At 43.6% G+C, this 20,025-nt stretch overlaps 1 protein-coding gene across 22 annotated transcripts in view; it reads right to left on the bottom strand.

The window, feature by feature from the left end:
• The window catches only part of myt1lb (myelin transcription factor 1-like, b), a 127,351-nt gene that overhangs the window by 61,273 nt on the left and 46,053 nt on the right, over nt 1–20,025 (bottom strand). For 19 of the 22 annotated variants that reach the window (XM_078940892.1, XM_078940893.1, XM_078940891.1 and 16 more), the window contains 2 exons: nt 17,305–17,350; nt 15,465–15,498 (listed from right to left, as the gene is read on the bottom strand). The exons of 1 other annotated variant lie outside the window; for it this stretch is intronic. In XM_078940892.1, the coding sequence (XP_078797018.1) occupies nt 15,465–15,498; nt 17,305–17,350 (80 nt within the window). The remainder of the gene's footprint in view (nt 1–15,464; nt 15,499–17,304; nt 17,351–20,025) is intronic. 2 more of the 22 variants (XM_078940908.1, XM_078940907.1) reach the window with 1 other exon arrangement.

Raw genomic sequence — 20,025 nt, 5'->3', positions numbered from 1 at the left:
TAAATACTTGCTCTCTTCTTCTGAGGGAAAAGCGACTTTAAGAAGCGTGAAGTTGCGCAGCGCCACCTTGTGTACAGGGGTATTTCTGTTTTACATTAAGTGCCATCTAATGTCAGGGAATGAAATTGCATGTTCACTCGGCTCACCGTCAGCGAAAATCGCCTGGGTGTGAACACAAAAAACGTTTTGAAAAACGTTGGCGAAAAACGGCTGGCGAATATTTGTGCCGTTGTGTACGGGCCTTAACTTTGTCAATACATTAAGCAAAAACTTTTCTAACAAGTGTTGCAGCATGGGGGTGGAAGGCTGAGGGTTGTTTTGTATTTTTAGCCATCAAGATGGTACCTTTCCTGTAGACCACGATCAATATTGTGTAAAAATATGTGGAGTAATCATAACATTGTAATTGGATCAGGTGGTTGTTCTGTAATAAAATAAGATTCTGTGAGTTTACAATAACTTATAACGTCTGCAGACCTTAACCAGAGGAATGTCATGAACTGTGGTCTACGGGTCTTTGTTAACTTAACATAATGATGGGCAGGGTTATTTCAAGAGGCCATTGAAGCAAAGAGGGGTGCAGGTGGTTTTGAATTAAGTCGAGTACTTTGAATTTATTTCACTGCTTTTATGTTTTAGATCACAAACTCTCCAAACTAATCTCGGTTTGTCTGGAGCTTTTTTGTTCTTCTAGCACAGAAAGCCTTTCAATAGCAAAGGAGGTTAAGCGCGTGTCACATGACCGCGTCTCAGTACCTACAATGCCTGTGCATGTATTAATTGGAAGGTGTAATGCTGTGCAAACGTTTATTGTCCCGTGTGAAGCAAGGAGGCAACACAGCTGCACAAACTGGGATCGGTGTGCACGCACATGGAAGTGTGAACGATGGAGTGCTATTGAAACAGATGAGTTGGATCTTGCCAGATCAGTAACAAGGGCTGTAGTGAGGCCATTCTGCCATTCAACCCCCCTGTTGTGAAGTCAGCATGACGCCCTGTGTACTTAAGCTGGATTCTCTCTTGGCTGAAATTACCAGACTGGTGAGAGGCACTCAGCTGGGAATGCTGCTCTACATGCGAAGTAGGTTGTGCATGTGTGAGAGGGCTTAGGGGATGCGTGTGCTGTGTGTGTGTGCAGCACACACGTCTACATTTGTGTCAGTGTGTGTCAGTGTGTACCTCTCTAGCATCTCTTCCTTTAGGTGAGGAGTCTGTTCTGAGGGCTCTGCTCCTGTCAAGGGCCCTTGATGTCAGGCTGATAGCACTCTACCCAGGTGAAGAAAAACCCATAGTTCTGTCTTGGCTGCATACTCAGAGTGGATCCTCATCCACAAACGACTTCAAAACATGGGGAAAAAATGCTCTATGGGAAACATGTCCATTTCTAAAAGTGTTTTTCATGTCTTTCCTAAAAATGTTTTTACCAGACTATTAAATAGGAGAGTCTGAAGGGTTACCTCTCAAAAAGGTAAAGAGTCACCTCTTCCATTCATTGGTTGAATGCTCTAAATCCTTCAACCTTTGTTTTCCTGTTTCTCTTTCTTTATTCTAGTATCTTCCACCATTGTTTTGCCGCTTATCTCCTTCAATGTTTCAGCTATTTTATCCAGTCAACTATTCAAATGTTCAGCTCTTTAAGCTTTTTCCAGCTATGACATTTGGTCCTTCAAATCCTTGAACTTTTCCAGATATTACAGGATTTCTGCCTCCATTGAAATCCATGGGGAATCCTTGGTGCAGAAGCTCGCTGGTTCGAAACCCAGCTCTGGCATTTTTCACAAAAATATCTATTATGTTATTGTGCTGTTTTCACTTTATTTAAGCTCAGCTTGGATGATTTATTTATTTCTTTTTTGCCAATTATTTCCCTTTAAGTTTCATTTTCAGTCAGCAAAATAGCATTCAACCCTGCATTTTCTTCTGGAAATGCAGCTGCTTTTAGTTTATTTTAGCTTTTCAAGAAGGTAACAGTAATGTTTGTGCTAAGCGTTTACAGCGTGGGCATCCTTTCTGGTGCAGTGAGCCCAAAACTCAGAACCACACTTGGTTTAACATTAACTTTATAGCCAATTACCTCTTTTAAAAAGAATTTTAAAAGAACATTTTAAGTTCCTACTGTTTGCTTTTATGTAACTTACAACCGTACTTTGATCAAAAAGTGTTTCTGGTTCCTGCATGTAGCCCTGCAGAACTCAATGTAGCATAATTCCAGCGATAAAGAACAAAATATCAGGACCATGAAGCACTTTCATATGAACAGGTTGTGTGCATTTCTGATTATTGAGACTGAATTAACTCCATACTTTCAGTCTTGTTGAAATGAAGGGATATGCGAGCAATTAGGTCCAAAAACGTGGTCGTCTGCCGTTTTTAACAAAGCAGTGATTTGACATCCCATTGCATAGGTGTGGAGATTTTCAATAAAACTCATAAGATCTTTGTTTTGGAGTTGAGCAGATGTTTGATAAAAATGACTTTTGGATAAAAATGTCTAAAGTTTCAGATTCAGACGGCTCCACAGCGGTTGAGGTTGTCTTCATCTGCTTCATAATTCATGACCTCTTCTGCGGCTGAAGTCTATGTGAGACTCGTGGTACTCGGCCCGCTGTGGGGCGGCTGTGATGCAGAGGCAGAGCGGACGACCTCTGATGGGGAGATGGCAGGTTCGACTTCCACCTTTGCGCGTTCATGTGTCCACGGGTAGGGCAGTGCATGTGTGTGTGCACGTGGGAATGGCCCCATAACCTCTGCAGCGCTTTGGGCCTCAAAGGAAGCTAGGACAGCTCCATGAGGGAGTGTTTTGGGAGCATGAAATGGTTGAGAGTAGAGCCGACCGGCAGTGTGTGTGAGGGAATGAACTGCATCCCGGCTGCAGAAATGGCATTTAAGTGTCTCCCCCTTGCACTCCGACGGCACTGCAGAGCTATTACCTCAGCGCATGCCTTGATGTGTCTGCCAGCGGCGTGCACGCTCGCATGGAGCAGCAAATGTGTTTCCGAGCTGTTCCTCCAATCATCTCTATGCTCCCACGCGACTCACCCTCTACCTTTCTGTTCTGATCTTTCTCTCATTCATCATGCTATCCTTCCTGTCCTTTTTCAGGGGTCTTTGCTAAGGTGTAATTTAGCTGCTGCCGTTCTGTAATTTCTGCCTTACTCAGGAGGGGTGTGGCGGCCTACCTGACACCAGGGATGCAATCTGTCAATCATCTTCCACAGACAGGAGATTGTGTTCAAAGTGAGAGTGATTATTAAGTCTGCTCTGCGTGGGCTGAATTGAACACCCTCTTAGTTTGCTACAGAGAAAAGTATGTCTTTAGAGGCAAGGCCAGGTGGATTTGTGAGCTTCTATTGTTGCAGAGAACATGGTAAAGGCTCCCTTCACCTCCTCTTATCTCATTCTTTTTTTCTGACCCTATTTTCCAATTATTATCAAACCTCCAACTTTTCTGTCATAGACTCCTGCTTTGTCTTTTATCATAAACAGTTGGCAAAAAGGGAAAATATTAGGAACACTTGTTTCTTGCAGTAAAAATCAGAAACATCCTTTTCTTTTTTTTAATGAATCTGCATAAAAGACGGGATTTCAAACTCTTCTGCCTACACTCTGACAGGAATTTATCAGGGCATCCTTAGGATTGGAGTCATAATGTAATGATTTGGTTTAGAAGCAGTTGGTGGTTTTAGAAATGTTCAATGATGAGAGACGCTGTTCTAAATGTTTGTAATAGCTAAAAGGATTCTCTATCTTAATTTGTTCAGTAGAGGAGTTTGCACAAAGAACCCGTCAATGCAATTTGCCGGTCATCTAAACGGCATAAGCTAAAGAATTTGGCCATTTTAATGACGTAGAATAGCAACCTTCAATTATTTCAAAAGACCTCACTCATAGAAATGCATACATTAGACTGGTTTGACGTTTCTCAAACCCACTTCACCCTTTTGGGGACATGGGGTTACTGGAGCCTATCCCAGCCACAGTTTGGTGGGGGCAGCATACACCCCGGACAGATCTGCTGCAGGGCCTCACAACTGCTCACATGATTCATCGCCTTCTAGGACAGTGAGGGGAAGCCGGACTCCCCAGAGAAAACCCATACACTCATGAGGAAAGGATGCAAACTCCATACAGAAAGGTCCCAGGCAGGACTCGAACCAGGGCCCTAACAGTGCGAGGTGAGAATGTGAACCATTGAACAGCCATTGAGGCAGCCTAACCAGCCTAAACTGTACTGAACTGCATTCTTCTGCTAATCCACATGTAGCAGTAAATGACAGATTTGTTTTCAGGAAAGTGTGAGGAATGGGAGACCTGTCAGTCTGCTGAGTGAAGACACCTTTATACATTTAAAGTAGAGAAACTCTTCATTTTTGTGAGTCATTGATGTTTGACTGGGAAATGTCCAACAAATTCCTGTGAGACAAACTAAAATACATGATTATTTTGGATTTATTCAAGGAGAGAAATTCCCAAGATGCTTTGCACCAGCATTTGTTCAGAACCCCCTTGCCATTTTCAATTAATTGTTAGTTCTCATTGGAGCCATTTTCAAACCTGATAGTGACTCCAAACAGATCAACAATGAGATGAATGAGATACAGGTCAGAGACCCCCCACCCCCTCTCAGTTCTTCAGGCATCTCATTTAAGAAAAATGCTGTCATGAAAGTTTTTTTTGTAAAGAAGAATAAAGCTCATTGTAGAGATTGTGCATCGTTCTGAAATCATTTCTTTGTGCAGCCTTACGTTTCTGACTCTTCTATCTGTTTTAAATTGAAAGTTTGTGTAAAAGACTCACAATGAAATGCAAGAATGAAACATGTATTTATTTCACATTTAGTGGAACTGATCTTTCTTTACATTTTATTGTGCAGAATGTCTTTCTAAAGTCATTCTGGACAAACGTCTAGAGTAACAAGAACTTCCTTTCGTGGCCTCCACTGTACAAATAAAAAGCAGCTGAAAGTTGCTTTTGTGACTTAGAGGCCTTCAGTGATCACTTCAACAAGGCTGTTTCAACTTCATGCCTGGCTTTTGATGTGACAGAACAAGACAGAAAGAGGTGGATTCACGTGCAGACTGTGATCATGCACTATAGAAAAACCTAGTTCATCAGAAGCTGATGCGTCCCTGATGATAATAACGAACAGAGACAGAGTAACTGAACTAACAAAAAGAAATGAAAGCTGCAACAGAAAGGACAAACAGTCCACGCACAAATCTGGGGGCAAAGCAAAAACACGTTGAGAATTTGTTTGATAGACTTACATTTAGGTGTCTGGTAAGGCCGTGTCACACAGACACTACGCACATTTTGTGCATAGTACACGGATGAAAACTGGTCATACGTGACTACGTGAAAAAAGTGAGATTAGCTGTCGGGAAATTTTCCAGAAGTGTCAGGAATGAACCACATTAAAACCAAGGAAGAAGTACGAATGAACCACGCAAAAAACACGTAAACCAACGAAGAACATGAACCGTGTGATAATTCTGCTGTTTATCTGTAATTCATTAGTGATTCATGCATCAATTATGTCATTTAAACGTGAGATGTGCGCCGTACACGTGATCTAAAATGTATACGTCGGTGCTGCATGCATGAAAAGTCTGTTAGACACGCGTGAAATGGTCGTAGAAAGACACACATTTCTGTTTGCATCTTGCAGAAATGTCACACAAGCGACACACGATTCACGTAATAATTGCGTATAAACTACGTAAAACGCATAAACTGTGTAATTCTCAACTGACCAACAACTTTGAACAGCTAAAAACCGTCGGCCGAAACCCTTGACGGACGTCTGAGCACATTGACAAACGCAACAAACACTGTATGACATTCATCACACATGTATCGCTAAAGACTTACACATCGTACGTGGAAAATGTGCAAATGTACGTAGCGGCTTTGTGACACGGCCTTGATCCAAAGCTGAAGATTTGGAACTGGAGACATTTCACATTTGCTTTTTCCAAATGTGCGTTTTTTTTTGTTCTTTTGTTGTGATGCATGATAACATATCTCTCAATTCTATTTTCCGTGTCCACGCCAAAGTTGTTTTCTTGGTAATGAATGAAGTAGGACGATGTTTGACCTCCTTTATCCCTGCTGACAATCCTTTAAGCAGACAAACATGAGACCGTTGGTTTCCCATCCATCCATTTCTGCAATGTTTGTTGACAAACACACACATCCGTCTGCTTCATCATTCTTTCCTTTGTAAAATTCTTCAGTGGTTGAAGAGTAATGAGAGGATTAATGAACAAATGGACGGATTGAGAATGGACTATGATCAAAGGAAAACGATCATGTTAGAGGGACTGTGATCGCCCCCCCACTCCTGTCTGTGGAGTCCTGTGGCATTTCACATGGCCTCCAGGGCTGAGTGTGAAGCACACGGTTAGATGGAGGATTTGGACAGTGTGCTAGCATTTAAGGCGAATTGAGGGTGAGTGTGGATGGGGGGGGGGGCATGGTAAAGCTAATTAACATATTAATGACCCCAACCTTGCTACAGCTTTCGTCAGAGGGTCCAAATACTTTGATAAGTATGCAAATGAGAGCCGCACCATCTGAAGAGGGAATTAGCTCTGGTGGAGACAGCGGAAAAGAAGCAAGAGCTAGGAAGAAGAAAGGAGGGCGGGGGGTTGGGGTGGCAGAGGAAGGAAGAAAATAAGGGGAACAGGGGGGGGGGGGGGGGGGCAGAGAACTTTGAAGAGAAACCAGAAAGAAAATTGGGGAGGAAAGCAGAAATGAGTGCTAGGATAAAACACAGAAAGATGGCCAAAGACCAGATGAAAGAGAGAAAGTGTCTGGCTGCTTGACGACCAGCAGTACAGGATCGGTTTGGGGGGGTAAGACGTCCCCAAGTGTGGCTGTGACTGCAGCCCACCGCCTCCCAAGGGTCAAATGTGGAGAACAAATTGTGGACAACCAACAGTTACAGCTTCTTAGATTCAGAATGACTGAGATGTGTGTGAGAGCATGGTAATGAGAAGGAGATGGTGCTTTGGACACGCATGGAGGCTTGTTTTACTTCGCTTTTTATTTGGTCATTTCTGGGACTGACTTGTTTTGACAATTTCACTAAAAAAAAAATTTTTTTTCTTGGAAATAAAGTCTCAGTTCTATTTTTTAGGTTGTGTTGCAAGAAAAAACACTTGTGAAATGATTTAATAAAAATGATCAAAATGTTGTAATGTCAAGTGACCTTTGTTTAAAATCCTGTTCACTTTTAATGCAGAAAATTCTGCTTAAGTTGGACCAAATTTTTGTCTTTTGAAAACAGATTAGCACAAGGAGAAACCATTGGTTTCCAGAAGGGGTGAGGCGATTTTTTTCCCTCCTGCTTTTACCCTGTGGTCTATCGCACAAAGCTGTCCTTATTCAGCTCATCTGCAATGCTTATACACCCCAATAAACATGATTAGCATAGCAGAGTGTTAATATGCAAATGGAACGGATGTGGAGGGAATGCTGAAGCAGAGAGGTTTTAGCGTAGCACAAACAGAAACACTGGGACAAGATTTAATTCTTTGGTTTGGTCTGCTAAAAATTATTATTTAGCTTTTCATGAAATTTGAAGTTTTTTGTTACTTTCACTGTATTAATGGCCACCAACCAAAAGGCGTTTTAGCGTTTTATGTAAACACTTCACCTCTTCTGTGTCGACTGTTGGTTTTTAAACTGTAATTGTTATGACATTTTGATAAATCTCCTATATGAAGCATTTGTTACTTGAATGACTCACAAATTATGTACAGTTTTGCATGTTGTGTTTAAATGCAATCATTTTAAGGTTGTAGTTGTGAGGAGTTGACTTCTATGAAGGAGGCTAACAATGGCCTCCAAAGGTGCATTTTGAGTCTTAAAACTGAGAAAATGATGGGTGAAAAACACATGCCCCGATGTGTCACAGCTGCAGAAGAATGCATGCAGAATGGAGGTGCACATCTCAAAGTGAGGCAGACGCACAGCATCATTTAAGCCCGGCCGCTCTATGCAAAGTCAGTGTTAGCTCCAAAGACTATCAGCTCTCCAAGGAGAGAGAAGCCATCGAGCAGCGTTATTGACATTATAGACGCCTCCGCCTGGAGATAGGCTTCTCATCGATCCCTTGATTAATTACTTTCTGCTGGCAGCACCACGGTGAGGGAGAGAAAGCTGAACAGATGGAAGGAAGAGAAGAAAAATGAGAGAAAAAGAAATATAGGAAATATGGGGGGGGGGGGGGGGTGTAAAGGGAGAAAGGAGTAGGAAGGAGGACTAGGAGCGCTGGACAGTGGAGCAAGAACCCACCTCTTCTATCTATAGATATCAGCTAGAGGCTGAGCAGTAATCCTCTGGGTGGATTATTATTTATTGATATGTAGGAAGGCTGGAATGCTAAGAAAGCCAAGGACAATGATGAACTCGCATGCTACTGGCTGGAAACAGTTTGCAAAAACAGGCAGAGGACACCCCATAATCTAACACTGATGGTTAAATATGTTGGTCATACTCTTATAAATACTAAAATATGAAAACAAAAAAGGGAAAGGTGAGAAAAATTGGGAAATATTATTCAGTACCCTGAGCGCACAGCAGGAGAGCCTAAGGTGAAGTGTAGACATCATTGCATTAATGATCTCCAGTTACATCCTCTTCCACCTCCCACTAGACTTTGCTGTGTCATGCGTAACATCAGTCAAATACAGCATCAGCAGAGGCTCCGCCCCTCGCTCCAGACCAGGTGGCGTACTTGAATGCTGAGAGAACCAGCCCCTTTCAGTCAAGACTGAATGTTAGTTATTCCACTTTGCAGAAAATAAGCTGTTTACTTCATCCAAACCTTTGCAAAGCAAACCAAAAGCTGCTGGTAGACTGTGACACGCTCTTTAAAACCACCAAGACTTCAATCAATTAAAGCACTTGAAGTAAATAAAGTACTCTATTAGTGTTTTGTACCATGTGTTCTATAGCAAGAGTAAGACTCAACTGACTATCAGAAGCTATGATTTTGTACCTCAAAGAAAGTAGAAACCAGGCAGAATGCAAATCTGTCATGAAATCAGTCTAGTGACATTTGGAATTATAACCAGGAAGTTGTGAAGACCTCGAAACCCAAGGAGGGTCATTGATGAACTGTGGAACCGTCCACCCACTGTGGGATGGTCCACCCATTGTAAAATGCTCCACCCTCTGTGGAACGATCCATCCACTGTGGAACAGTCCACCCACCGTGGAACAGTCCACCCACTGTGGAACCATCCATCCACTGTGGAACGATCCATCCACTGTAGAACGATCCACCCACTGTGGAACGGTCCACCCACTGTGGAACGATCCATCCACTGTAGAACGATCCACCCACTGTGGAATGATCCACCCACTGTGGAACGATCCACCCACTGTGGAACGGTCCACCCACTGTGGAACAGTCCACCCACTGTGGAACAGTCCACCCACTGTGGAACCATCCACCCACTGTAGAACGATCCACCCACTGTGGAACAGTCCACCCACTGTGGAACGATCCATCCACTGTGGAACAGTCCACCCACTGTGGAACAGTCCACCCACTGTGGAACAGCCCACCCACTGTAGAACGATCCACCCACTGTGGAACGGTCCAATCACTGTGGAACCATCCACCCACTGTGGAACCATCCATCCACTGTGGAACCATCCATCCACCCACTGTGGAACTGTCCACCCACTGTGGAACGATCCATCCACTGTAGAACGATCCACCCTCTGTGGAACGATCCATCCACTGTGGAACAGTCCACCCACTGTGGAACAGTCCACCCACTGTGGAACCATCCACCCACTGTGGAACCATCCATCCACTGTGGAACCATCCATCCACTGTGGAACCATCCATCCACTGTAGAACGATCCACCCACTGTGGAACGGTCCACCCACTGTGGAACGATCCATCCACTGTGGAACGGTCCACCCACTGTGGAACGATCCATCCACTGTGGAACGATCCACCCACTGTGAACGATCCACCCACTGTGGAACGGTCCAATCACTGTGGAACCATCCACCCACTGTGGAACCATCCATCCACTGTGGAACCATCCATCCACTGTAGAACGATCCACCCACTGTGGAACGGTCCACCCACTGTGGAACGATCCATCCACTGTAGAACGATCCACCCTCTGTGGAACTATCCACCCACTGTGGAACAGTCCATCCACTGTGGAACAGTCCACCCACTGTGGAACAGTCCACCCACTGTGGAACAGCCCACCCACTGTAGAACGATCCACCCACTGTGGAACGGTCCAATCACTGTGGAACCATCCACCCACTGTGGAACCATCCATCCACTGTGGAACCATCCATCCACCCACTGTGGAACTGTCCACCCACTGTGGAACGATCCATCCACTGTAGAACGATCCACCCTCTGTGGAACGATCCATCCACTGTGGAACAGTCCACCCACTGTGGAACAGTCCACCCACTGTGGAACCATCCACCCACTGTGGAACCATCCATCCACTGTGGAACCATCCATCCACTGTGGAACCATCCATCCACTGTGGAACCATCCATCCACTGTAGAACGATCCACCCACTGTGGAACGGTCCACCCACTGTGGAACGATCCATCCACTGTGGAACGGTCCACCCACTGTGGAACGATCCATCCACTGTGGAACGATCCACCCACTGTGAACGATCCACCCACTGTGGAACGGTCCAATCACTGTGGAACCATCCACCCACTGTGGAACCATCCATCCACTGTGGAACCATCCATCCACTGTAGAACGATCCACCCACTGTGGAACGGTCCACCCACTGTGGAACGATCCATCCACTGTAGAACGATCCACCCTCTGTGGAACGATCCATCCACTGTGGAACAGTCCACCCACTGTGGAACAGTCCACCCACTGTGGAACCATCCACCCACTGTGGAACCATCCATCCACTGTGGAACCATCCATCCACTGTGGAACCATCCATCCACTGTGGAACCATCCACCCACTGTAGAACGATCCACCCACTGTGGAACGGTCCACCCACTGCGGAACGATCCATCCACTGTGGAACGATCCACCCACTGTGGAACGATCCATCCACTGTGGAACGATCCACCCACTGTGAACGATCCACCCACTGTGGAACGATCCATCCACTGTGGAACCATCCATCCACTGTAGAACGATCCACCCACTGTGGAACGGTCCACCCACTGTGGAACGATCCATCCACTGTGGAACGGTCCACCCACTGTGGAACGATCCATCCACTGTGGAACGATCCACCCACTGTGAACGATCCACCCACTGTGGAACGGTCCAATCACTGTAGAACGATCCACCCACTGTGGAACGGTCCACCCACTGTGGAACGATCCATCCACTGTGGAACGATCCACGCACTGTGGAACGGTCCACCCACTGTGGAACGATCCATCCACTGTGGAACGATCCACCCACTGTGGAACGGTCCACCCACTGTGGAACGATCCATCCACTGTTGAACGATCCACCCACTGTTGAACGATCCACCCACTGTGGAACGATCCACCCACTGTGGAATGATCCACCCACTGTGGAATGATCCACCCACTGTGGCATGAAGCACATAGGTGGTGGTGGTGGTGGGGGGGGGCATGGAAATAGGGGTTTGAAAGATCAAAGAATGAAGTTTGTTGAGAAAAAAATGAGATGAAATCATTTTTGTAAACACATCCTAAAGTTGATGACTTTTAATTTTTTTCCCTTCAAACATGACATCATTTTTATTTTGTGCAGTCATTGAACGTAGTGGTGAATATGGAGAACTGATATCATATTCAAATTACGTAGTTGATGCATGAATCACTGATGAATTGCAGATAAACAGCAGAATAATCACGCGGTTCACGTTCTACGTTGGTTTACGTGTTCTTTGCGTGGTTTATTCGTACTTTTTCTGTGGTTTTAGCGTGGTTCATTCCTGATATGTCAAAATTTCACATGAAGGCCACAAGTTTTCTCACTTTTTCCATGTATGACCAGTTTTCATGTACATGTTTCAATGTACATGGTGGCTGTGTGACACCATGTACATGGAGAACATGCAAACTCCACACAGAGAGGACACGGCCAGAACTTAAAACCAGGGCCTTCTTGCTTTCAGCCATGATGCTGACCACTACACCACAGCTCAGTCCTAAACAGAGAATTGTTTGGTCATGCTGTATATTATAGACCCTTTCAGGCATTCAGGGTGTTATGACTGCAGATCTGGCATGCGAGTGCAGGGTTAGGGTCAGTGGCGGTTCTACACTAACTTACTCCCTGGGCGAGTAACCCCACCAGCGCCCCCCCCCCCCCCCCCCCCCCGCACACATACAAAATTTGACAACATCCTGTTGTGTTCCCTATCTTCTTTTTAGCCATTTTACACAAAAAATGCATGAATTTTCTAGACTCGTATTACAGGGGGGTTAAAACTCAGTCACACAGGGGGCCTAAGTTAAAACATGCTTAAGGTTTTGGGCCAAAAAAGATAAACATTTACTGATCACACTAAAGCTAAACTTTTAAACCTTTTAAACTGAACTTTTTCAACATAAATATGAATAAAAACAGGAACACAAGTTAACTTAAACCCTAAATAACTTGTAATATTTTGCTCTCCATAGAAATATATTCTGTCAAAATTATACAAATATGAACATGCTGCAGAACAAAACAAAGAAAGCCTGGAAATATTAATATAAATTACAAATCAAATATTTCCGTATTTTTTGCTCTTCAATCATTTTTTAAAGCTTTTTTTTTTAGAGCTGGACTACTGCTTCATTTTTAGCAATAATTTCTTAATGTGTGACGTCCTGTGTGTCTTTGTGAAACATAACAGAGGGATTAGATCTAAAAAAAAACTTATAGTGATTAATATTTTTATGTCTTATAAAACATTAAAGACTAAATCATTGGAACTCATCAGTGGGATTACTCCAAAAATATTTGGCATTTCCCTAAATTTGTGCAACACCAACAGCAGAAATCCTCCAAAAAAAACTCAATCCATAAAAAATGGTCTGCACCCAGCACCCCTGTTACGGTTTCTGTTTCTTTGCCCTTTGTAGTTTGTGTCCTTTTTGTTCTGACATGTTTTGAGTTTAACTTCCTGTTTTATTTTGTAGGGTTTCCTGTTTCGTTTTTGTTGTGAGTTTTACTTTGGTTCCCCATCCTTCCTGATTGTGTTCACCTGTGTCTCGGTTGTCTGTATGTATTTAAGTCTTTTCATTCCCTTCCTCCTGGGTTGGTCCATAGAATGTTAGTCTGCTCCCCCGGTTTGGGGGGTTTAGTGTTTCGAGTTTCTAGCCTGCCGTCTGCAGTGGTTTTGGTTTTGTGTCCTTAGTTTTGTTTATTAAAGCCCCCGTTCCCCTGCAACCTCCTGCCTCCTCTCGCTCTCTGCGCCTGGGTGCTTCCTCCCTTCTCCCCCCGTAACAACCCCTCCCCCTCCCCTTCCCTCTGACACACGCGGCTCCGTCTCTATGACGGGAGGCGCAGCTGCGGCTCAGAGTTGATTGTCAGATAGAAAATTCTCCGAATCACCTGTTAGTGTGATTCAGCCAGCCACCGGCGAGTTGCGCCCCCCTCTCGAGTTTTTTGACTTATGTTCCAAAGACTACCGCAAAGAGGCATCTTGCAGCAGAGGGCGGTGGTCACGTGCGCGTCGGGTCTGCTGTGTCGGAGCAAGTAATTGTGGGAAATAATCCCCATTGCCTGCTTTTGTCGAAATTGGGTTGAGTACGGGGGTTTCTTCTGCCTAATTCCTTTTCATGTGCCTGTTTTACGTTGTTTCACTCTGAGTTATTTCATCTTTTTTCTTTCTTTTTTTTTTTTTTTTTTTTTTTTTTTTTTTGCACCATAAGTGTGAAGGGGAAACAGGATGAAGACATTCTTAAGAGTCTGATGCGTCTGGAAAAAAGTGGCAAGTGTCGGCAGCTGAAGCAATTTCAAATTAAAAGCGCAAAGCTTACTCTTTGAATATAGTAGCACATTATTTATAACGCAAATGCCGCCCCCTATGAAGTGCCGCCCTGGGCGACCGCCCACATCGCCCATATCAAAAACCGCCACTGGTTAGGGTTAGAGTAGTGTAGGGAAATATATACATATATTTATACACACAGGACAAGTGCGCAGAAACCCACATTAACCTTTTAACCCTCAATATGGAAACATGTTATTATTTTTAGGAATAAAACATGCTTGTATAAAATCCGGTTCAGAATTTGTGTGATTGACTTTTAATTATATTGTAACAATGTAAAGATAGAAATTCTTAACAAGGTGAAAATATACATAATACAACAAATCATAAATAAATACGCACTTTGAATCCTATTTTACTGATATGTGATTTATTCCTAATATGGTTTCATCAGTTTAAAGAAAAAGTGAAACATCTCCTGAATGCACGGTTAAAAGTTTTCTAATTTTACTAAAATCAAAAACTTTAAAACATTTTAAAATAAAGTTGTTTTCCATCTTCCACCCACTCCACTCAATGAGAACTTTAGAGCTGTGGGCGTAGAGAGCGAGAAAAGTGGTGCTACACGGATAATGAATTCATCATTTATCATCGTGCTAAAACTCTCAGCACATCAAACACAATCTGAATTATTTTAGTCAGTCTTTTGCAAAATAAAAGAAAATAAATTCTTTTTGAATATTTCATGTTTAAAATGTTACACCTAATTAAAAACAGAATGAATTTAATTCAAGTCATTCCGTTCTGCTTTTAACGTTTTAGCAACATTACATATGGCAGAAAAAGTGAGAAACAACACGAATGTCTCTAAAAAAAAGACAAACAAAACCAAAAAGTGGAAGAAATCATTGACTTTTTTTGAGAAAACAACTGACCGGTGAACGGTATACAAGTGCACTGAGGACCTGTGGTGTGTGTGTGTGTGTGTGTGTGCATGTTTGTGTGTGTGTGTTTGGGTGTGTCTTTGAGTGTGTGTGTTAGGGTGCATGTGTGTGCTTTTGCATATTTTTGTATGTTTGTATGCATGCTGGTCTGTGTGCTTGTGCATGTGTGTGCTTGTATACATGCGGGAGTGTGTGCATGTGTGTGGGTGTAGGTGTGTGGGTGTACATGTGTGTGTACATGTGTGTGTTTGTGCATGTGTGTGCTTGTATACATGCGGGACTGTGTGCATGTGTGTGGGTGTAGGTGTGTGTGTGCGTGTACATGTGTGTGCTTGTATACATGCAGGTGTGTGTGGGTGTAGGAGTGTGTGCATGTGTGTGTGAGTGTGTGTGTGTGCGCGTGCTTGTACATGTGTGTGCTTGTATGTATGCGGGTGTGTGTGGGTGTATGTGTGTTTGCGTGTGTTTGTGTGTGCATGTGTGTGCTTGTATGCATGCGGGTGTGTGTGCATGTGTGTGTGAGTGTAGGTGTGTGTGCATGTGTGTGCGTGTCATAAAGCCGTGCGGTCTCACTGACCTGAAAAGCTCCGTTAATGCTGGATCCACAGGCACTGAGGGAGAAGCAGACAAACAGAGAAGCATTACAGCTGGAAGACATTGAAGACTCCTCTCTGCAGAAGACTTCCTGCTTAAAACACACAGGAAAATGTGAAAAAGGCTGAGCTAATGCGACTAGCGACCCGTGGAGTTCACTATGAGTTAAAGGAGGAAAGAAAGATTTAGGAATAGTTTAAAAGGAAGTACGAAAAAGAGCTGGACTCTGTCAACAGTCTCGGTGTCAAAGTACACACACGCACACGCACACACACACACACACACACACACACACACACACGCACACACACACACACACCCACACACACACACACACACTGCCTTTTTTGCACAATATTTACTGTAAACAAGAACAAGCTATACTGTACATCAAATCCAAGACCATGTTTATAGTTGATATTTTATTATATTTTCTATTTTTTCCTAATGAACAACATTTCAGATCAAAGTTAAAAAAGAAAATTTAGGAGAACCAAGAATTTCTATGTTTTGTTTAATCCCAAACAAAAGATTATTAAAATAACTTTTACAATTTTACCTCAACTGTTTTTTTTCATTGTTTTTCTCTGTAGTAGCATTGTATTTTATAGAATAGACTTTTTAGTCACAGAATCTATAAGACTTTTTTAAACACACCTCTTACAGAGACGAGCTCAGGCTGAGATTAAAAAATGTTTGTCGACTTTTTCACTGCAGTGCATGTAATGTAAACCTGATTTAGTTTAGATGTCAGGAAATCTCTCTGCATCACATAGAAGCTGCTTCATGCAAGTCAAACGCTACACCACAGCTTCTCATTCTCTCAGCAGCTTTGAAGATTCCTGTGGAAAAGGTCACAGCAGGTCAGATTGGATTGTCTGTTTGTTACCAAACAGCACCAAGAATGCACTAGTATGTTGTATTTTTTTTTACCTTTTTAAATTTATATCTGTTATAAATCTTCTGGAAAGATTCAGGAATTAACTGCTGCTGCATCAAGATGGATGAGCTGATAGACAGCATCTAAACAGTTCCGTCTCATTTGTGGGATTTAAACTTTAACCCCTGTGCTATCTATCTTGTGGGGTCCAGATGACCCCACTCCCAACGTTAACGTACCTAGGACAGCACAAGGGTAACAGGACTTCTTGAAAAACAGTTTCAGGCGTTCTGAAGGTCATCAGTGAAATCAGTTCATTTGGGAACGTGGATGTGTGGATTAGGGACACGAATCGTCTTAAAAACGTGAAACATTACATTTAAAATGTGAAAACCAGTAAAAAACACAGCAAAAGCAAAGCGTGCAGAATGGCTGGACAAGTGGAGCAGACATGGAGCTGTGCTGATTTGTGTCCCTCACAAGCCTTTGGACCCTTCAATATCTCCTTTTTTGATGTGACACACCGTCAGATAACATTATCCACAGGGACTCTGATGGTTTCTCCCATGTTAACGGACAGAGTTAGTATGTTCATGTTTGCATTGTGTCGTAAGGAAAAAAAGGAAGATGTCTGTTTTCTGAGGTGAAGATGTTTGATAAAAATGAAATGTTTGTCTAACATCCTTTGTGTTGAGACGGTGTGTAGTCAGAGTACGGACTCCTGTTACAGAGGCTCCATTCTGAGCAAAGATCCCATAACTCCTATTTCTGTTCCGCCCGATACATAAAACGGGGGATGCTGTGGGGAGAGCAGGGAGGGGAGGCGACTCAAGTGTGACTGCACAGGATTTGTGCAACAGTGTGTGCGTGCCACGTATGTGCGTGTTTGCATTGGGGGAGTGAAGGTCACCCTGAACAGCGGCGTGTTAGTGTGTGCAGATACCTTTGGAGCGTGTGCGATGGCGCTTATCGTCTGCATCCACCTCCATCTGAAAAGACGCCACAAACCAGCTGTTAACACGCCGAGCCACGTAGCAAAGTTATCTTCAATTTGAACACTTTCTTCAGGATTTTTCTCCTTTTAAACTAATCCAATAGAATTACAATAGAATGTTTTTCCTTGGGCTGGTATTTGTGCTTCACGTTTGATGCCTGATTTACTGAATCACACATACAGATCACACGTGTTTGTTTTGGGGGTCGGCTAAGAATGCTTCCACGTTAGATAATGACTGCAGAAAGTGGGATTCCAGACACTGTGGTTTTACTGTGGACAGCTGTTTATGAGGCAAAATGTCAACATTTCAATCTGATTAGTGGAGAGCATAGAAAAGATGAAATGAAGTCTGGTGTGAACTGGGGCAGTACGAAATGCTAAGAAGGTAACCGATGCTAGGAGGTCCTTTTGCAGGGGCTCCCTTTGCAAAAGACGTTTGTGATCTCAATGGGATTAAATAAAGATCAGTAATAAACAAAAGTAAACATAACATAATTTCTACTTATTAAAGTTAAAGTCCTGTTATCTGTCACTTAGGTGTGTGAAATTTGTTCTCCGCATTTGACCCCTCCCCTGGTTTAGTGGTGAGCTGCAAACACAGTTGCACTTGGGAACCATTTGGTGGTTTAACCCCCCAATCCAACCCCTTCATGCTGAGTGTCCAGCAGGGAGGCATTGGGTCCTATTTTTTAGTCTTTGCTATGACTCTGATTCTGAATTTTGAACTCACAACCTTCCAGTCACAGGGCGTACACTCTACCACAAGGCCACTGAGCTGCCCCGACTTACTTATTGTTTAGGAAAGAAAGAAAAAAGAAATCAATATAAACCCCTTTAAAAAAGAAGAATGAGCAACTTCTCAGGCAGACTAAAAACAACATTTTGTCCTAAAGAAGAGTTACGTTGAAGGAACAGATGAAAATATCAAACTTGCTTTTTATCTTTATAAGGCGCGGTTTCAGTACTAAGCCTATTGTAGCTGTGCAGGGACGTAGGCAGTGCCATTGGCCTATTTGATCTGTTTTCTTGGGAAAACCTTGTTGAAGTGTGATGACACAGTCTTGCTGTGTGTGCTTCCTTGTCAGGGGATGCTGATCCTATCAGGGCTAACCACATTGGCAGATGACCGGCTTCCACCGGCACGGATGTCACAGCTCCATGTCTGCAGAGAGGCTGCTTCTGGATCTACAGCAGATCGTAAATTGTGGAAGAAGATGAACACCTCAGAGTGTTCCAGTATTTTCCGAGGCCTCTAAATATTAATGTTTAGTAGGTTTGGCCTATGACAGGGGCCGTGTTTAGATGTATTGTTTTATTAAACATGATTTATTAAGATCAGCCTCACTTTACTGTAGAATCCCTCAGCCCTAATGGTGTGTTTCTTTATGAATGCCCATAAATGTTTCAAAGGGAGAAAATATAATGATGAAAAGCAAGGATAGGCTGTAAATCTTATTGGAGCAGTTTACGGAGGGAGGTGATGGTGGTGTGGACACTCCACCACCATGCCACACTAAACACATCAACACATTAAATCCATGGGAACTCTGGTTTCTATGGCACTGGTGATGGTCCCTTCAACATTCACAGTTTTTACCGCACACCGTCCGGTTGATTTACGAGAGACTTAATAGAGTCCCATAAAATTCACTGATGTACCTTCATGCAGCAGCTCAGACAGAGCAACAATCATCCATAGTTTCCGCATTATTATGACCAAGGTGAGCTCAGAATAACATGATGAACTCCCAGGGTGAGAGAGATGTCAGATGGTGCAGGGAGGGATCCTCGCTAAAGCAAGACAGTAGCTAGGCGCCAGCAAGGATTCAGGATCAATTGAGACAAGGCATCTGAGATGTCCGTCAAGGTTTTCGGCCGACGGGTTTTTACGAGAATTCGGTTTTGAGCTGATCAACATTTTTGGTCTGTTGAGAATGACGCTGTTTATGCATATTTTATGTAGTTTATAAATAATTACAATTAAGTGTTACGCAATTGTGTGATTTTTGGAAGATACACAAGTTTGTGTCTTTCCACGAACGTTCCACGTATGTCAACCAAACTTTTCATGCATGAACCACCGATGTATGACTTTTATATCGTGTAGACGGCGAACATATCACGTTCAAATGACGTAATTGAGGGACAGATCACTAATGAACTGCACACAAACAGCAACAATCATGCACGGTTCATACACAAATGGCGTATTGTGTGGCAGGAATTTAAATCGGCTGATCTTTCACCCCTCCAGCAGTCTAAACAGAGTGGGGGTTTACTGCTCCCCCATCCGGCTTGTCCAGGCTGGGGTTAGGTCTCTCGCGGGGTGGTTCACGGCCCCGTGTGGGAGGGGGCCAGGTACGATGGGGGCGAATGTAACTCCGCTGCGGCTCCTGCTGGGGGTCCCCCTTGCTCTTCACTGCAAAACTCAATTCAGTTCCAATCACACCGTCAACAGGTCAATCCGGCTAGACAAAACAACAATACAACTGAAAACAGGAGCACGTTACGCAGTGTGCTCATGTCTGCAGATGTTGGAGAGCCCTCTATAAATATTCCGATCGGCTTCTCATGAGAAATTGTCACGTCCGTAATGACGGTTGGTCCGAGTATTAGGGATTAGGAGCGGAGCTTCTTCACTGCCTGCGCCTCAATTAGCTCCTGGAT

This window comes from Oryzias latipes, chromosome 22, assembly GCF_053564925.1.
Source record: "Oryzias latipes strain Hd-rR chromosome 22, Olatipes_Hd-rR_3.1".
Taxonomy (NCBI): Eukaryota; Metazoa; Chordata; class Actinopteri; order Beloniformes; family Adrianichthyidae; genus Oryzias; species Oryzias latipes.
The sequence above is the reverse complement of the archived record's forward strand: the minus strand, read 5'-3'. Positions and strand labels throughout refer to the sequence as shown.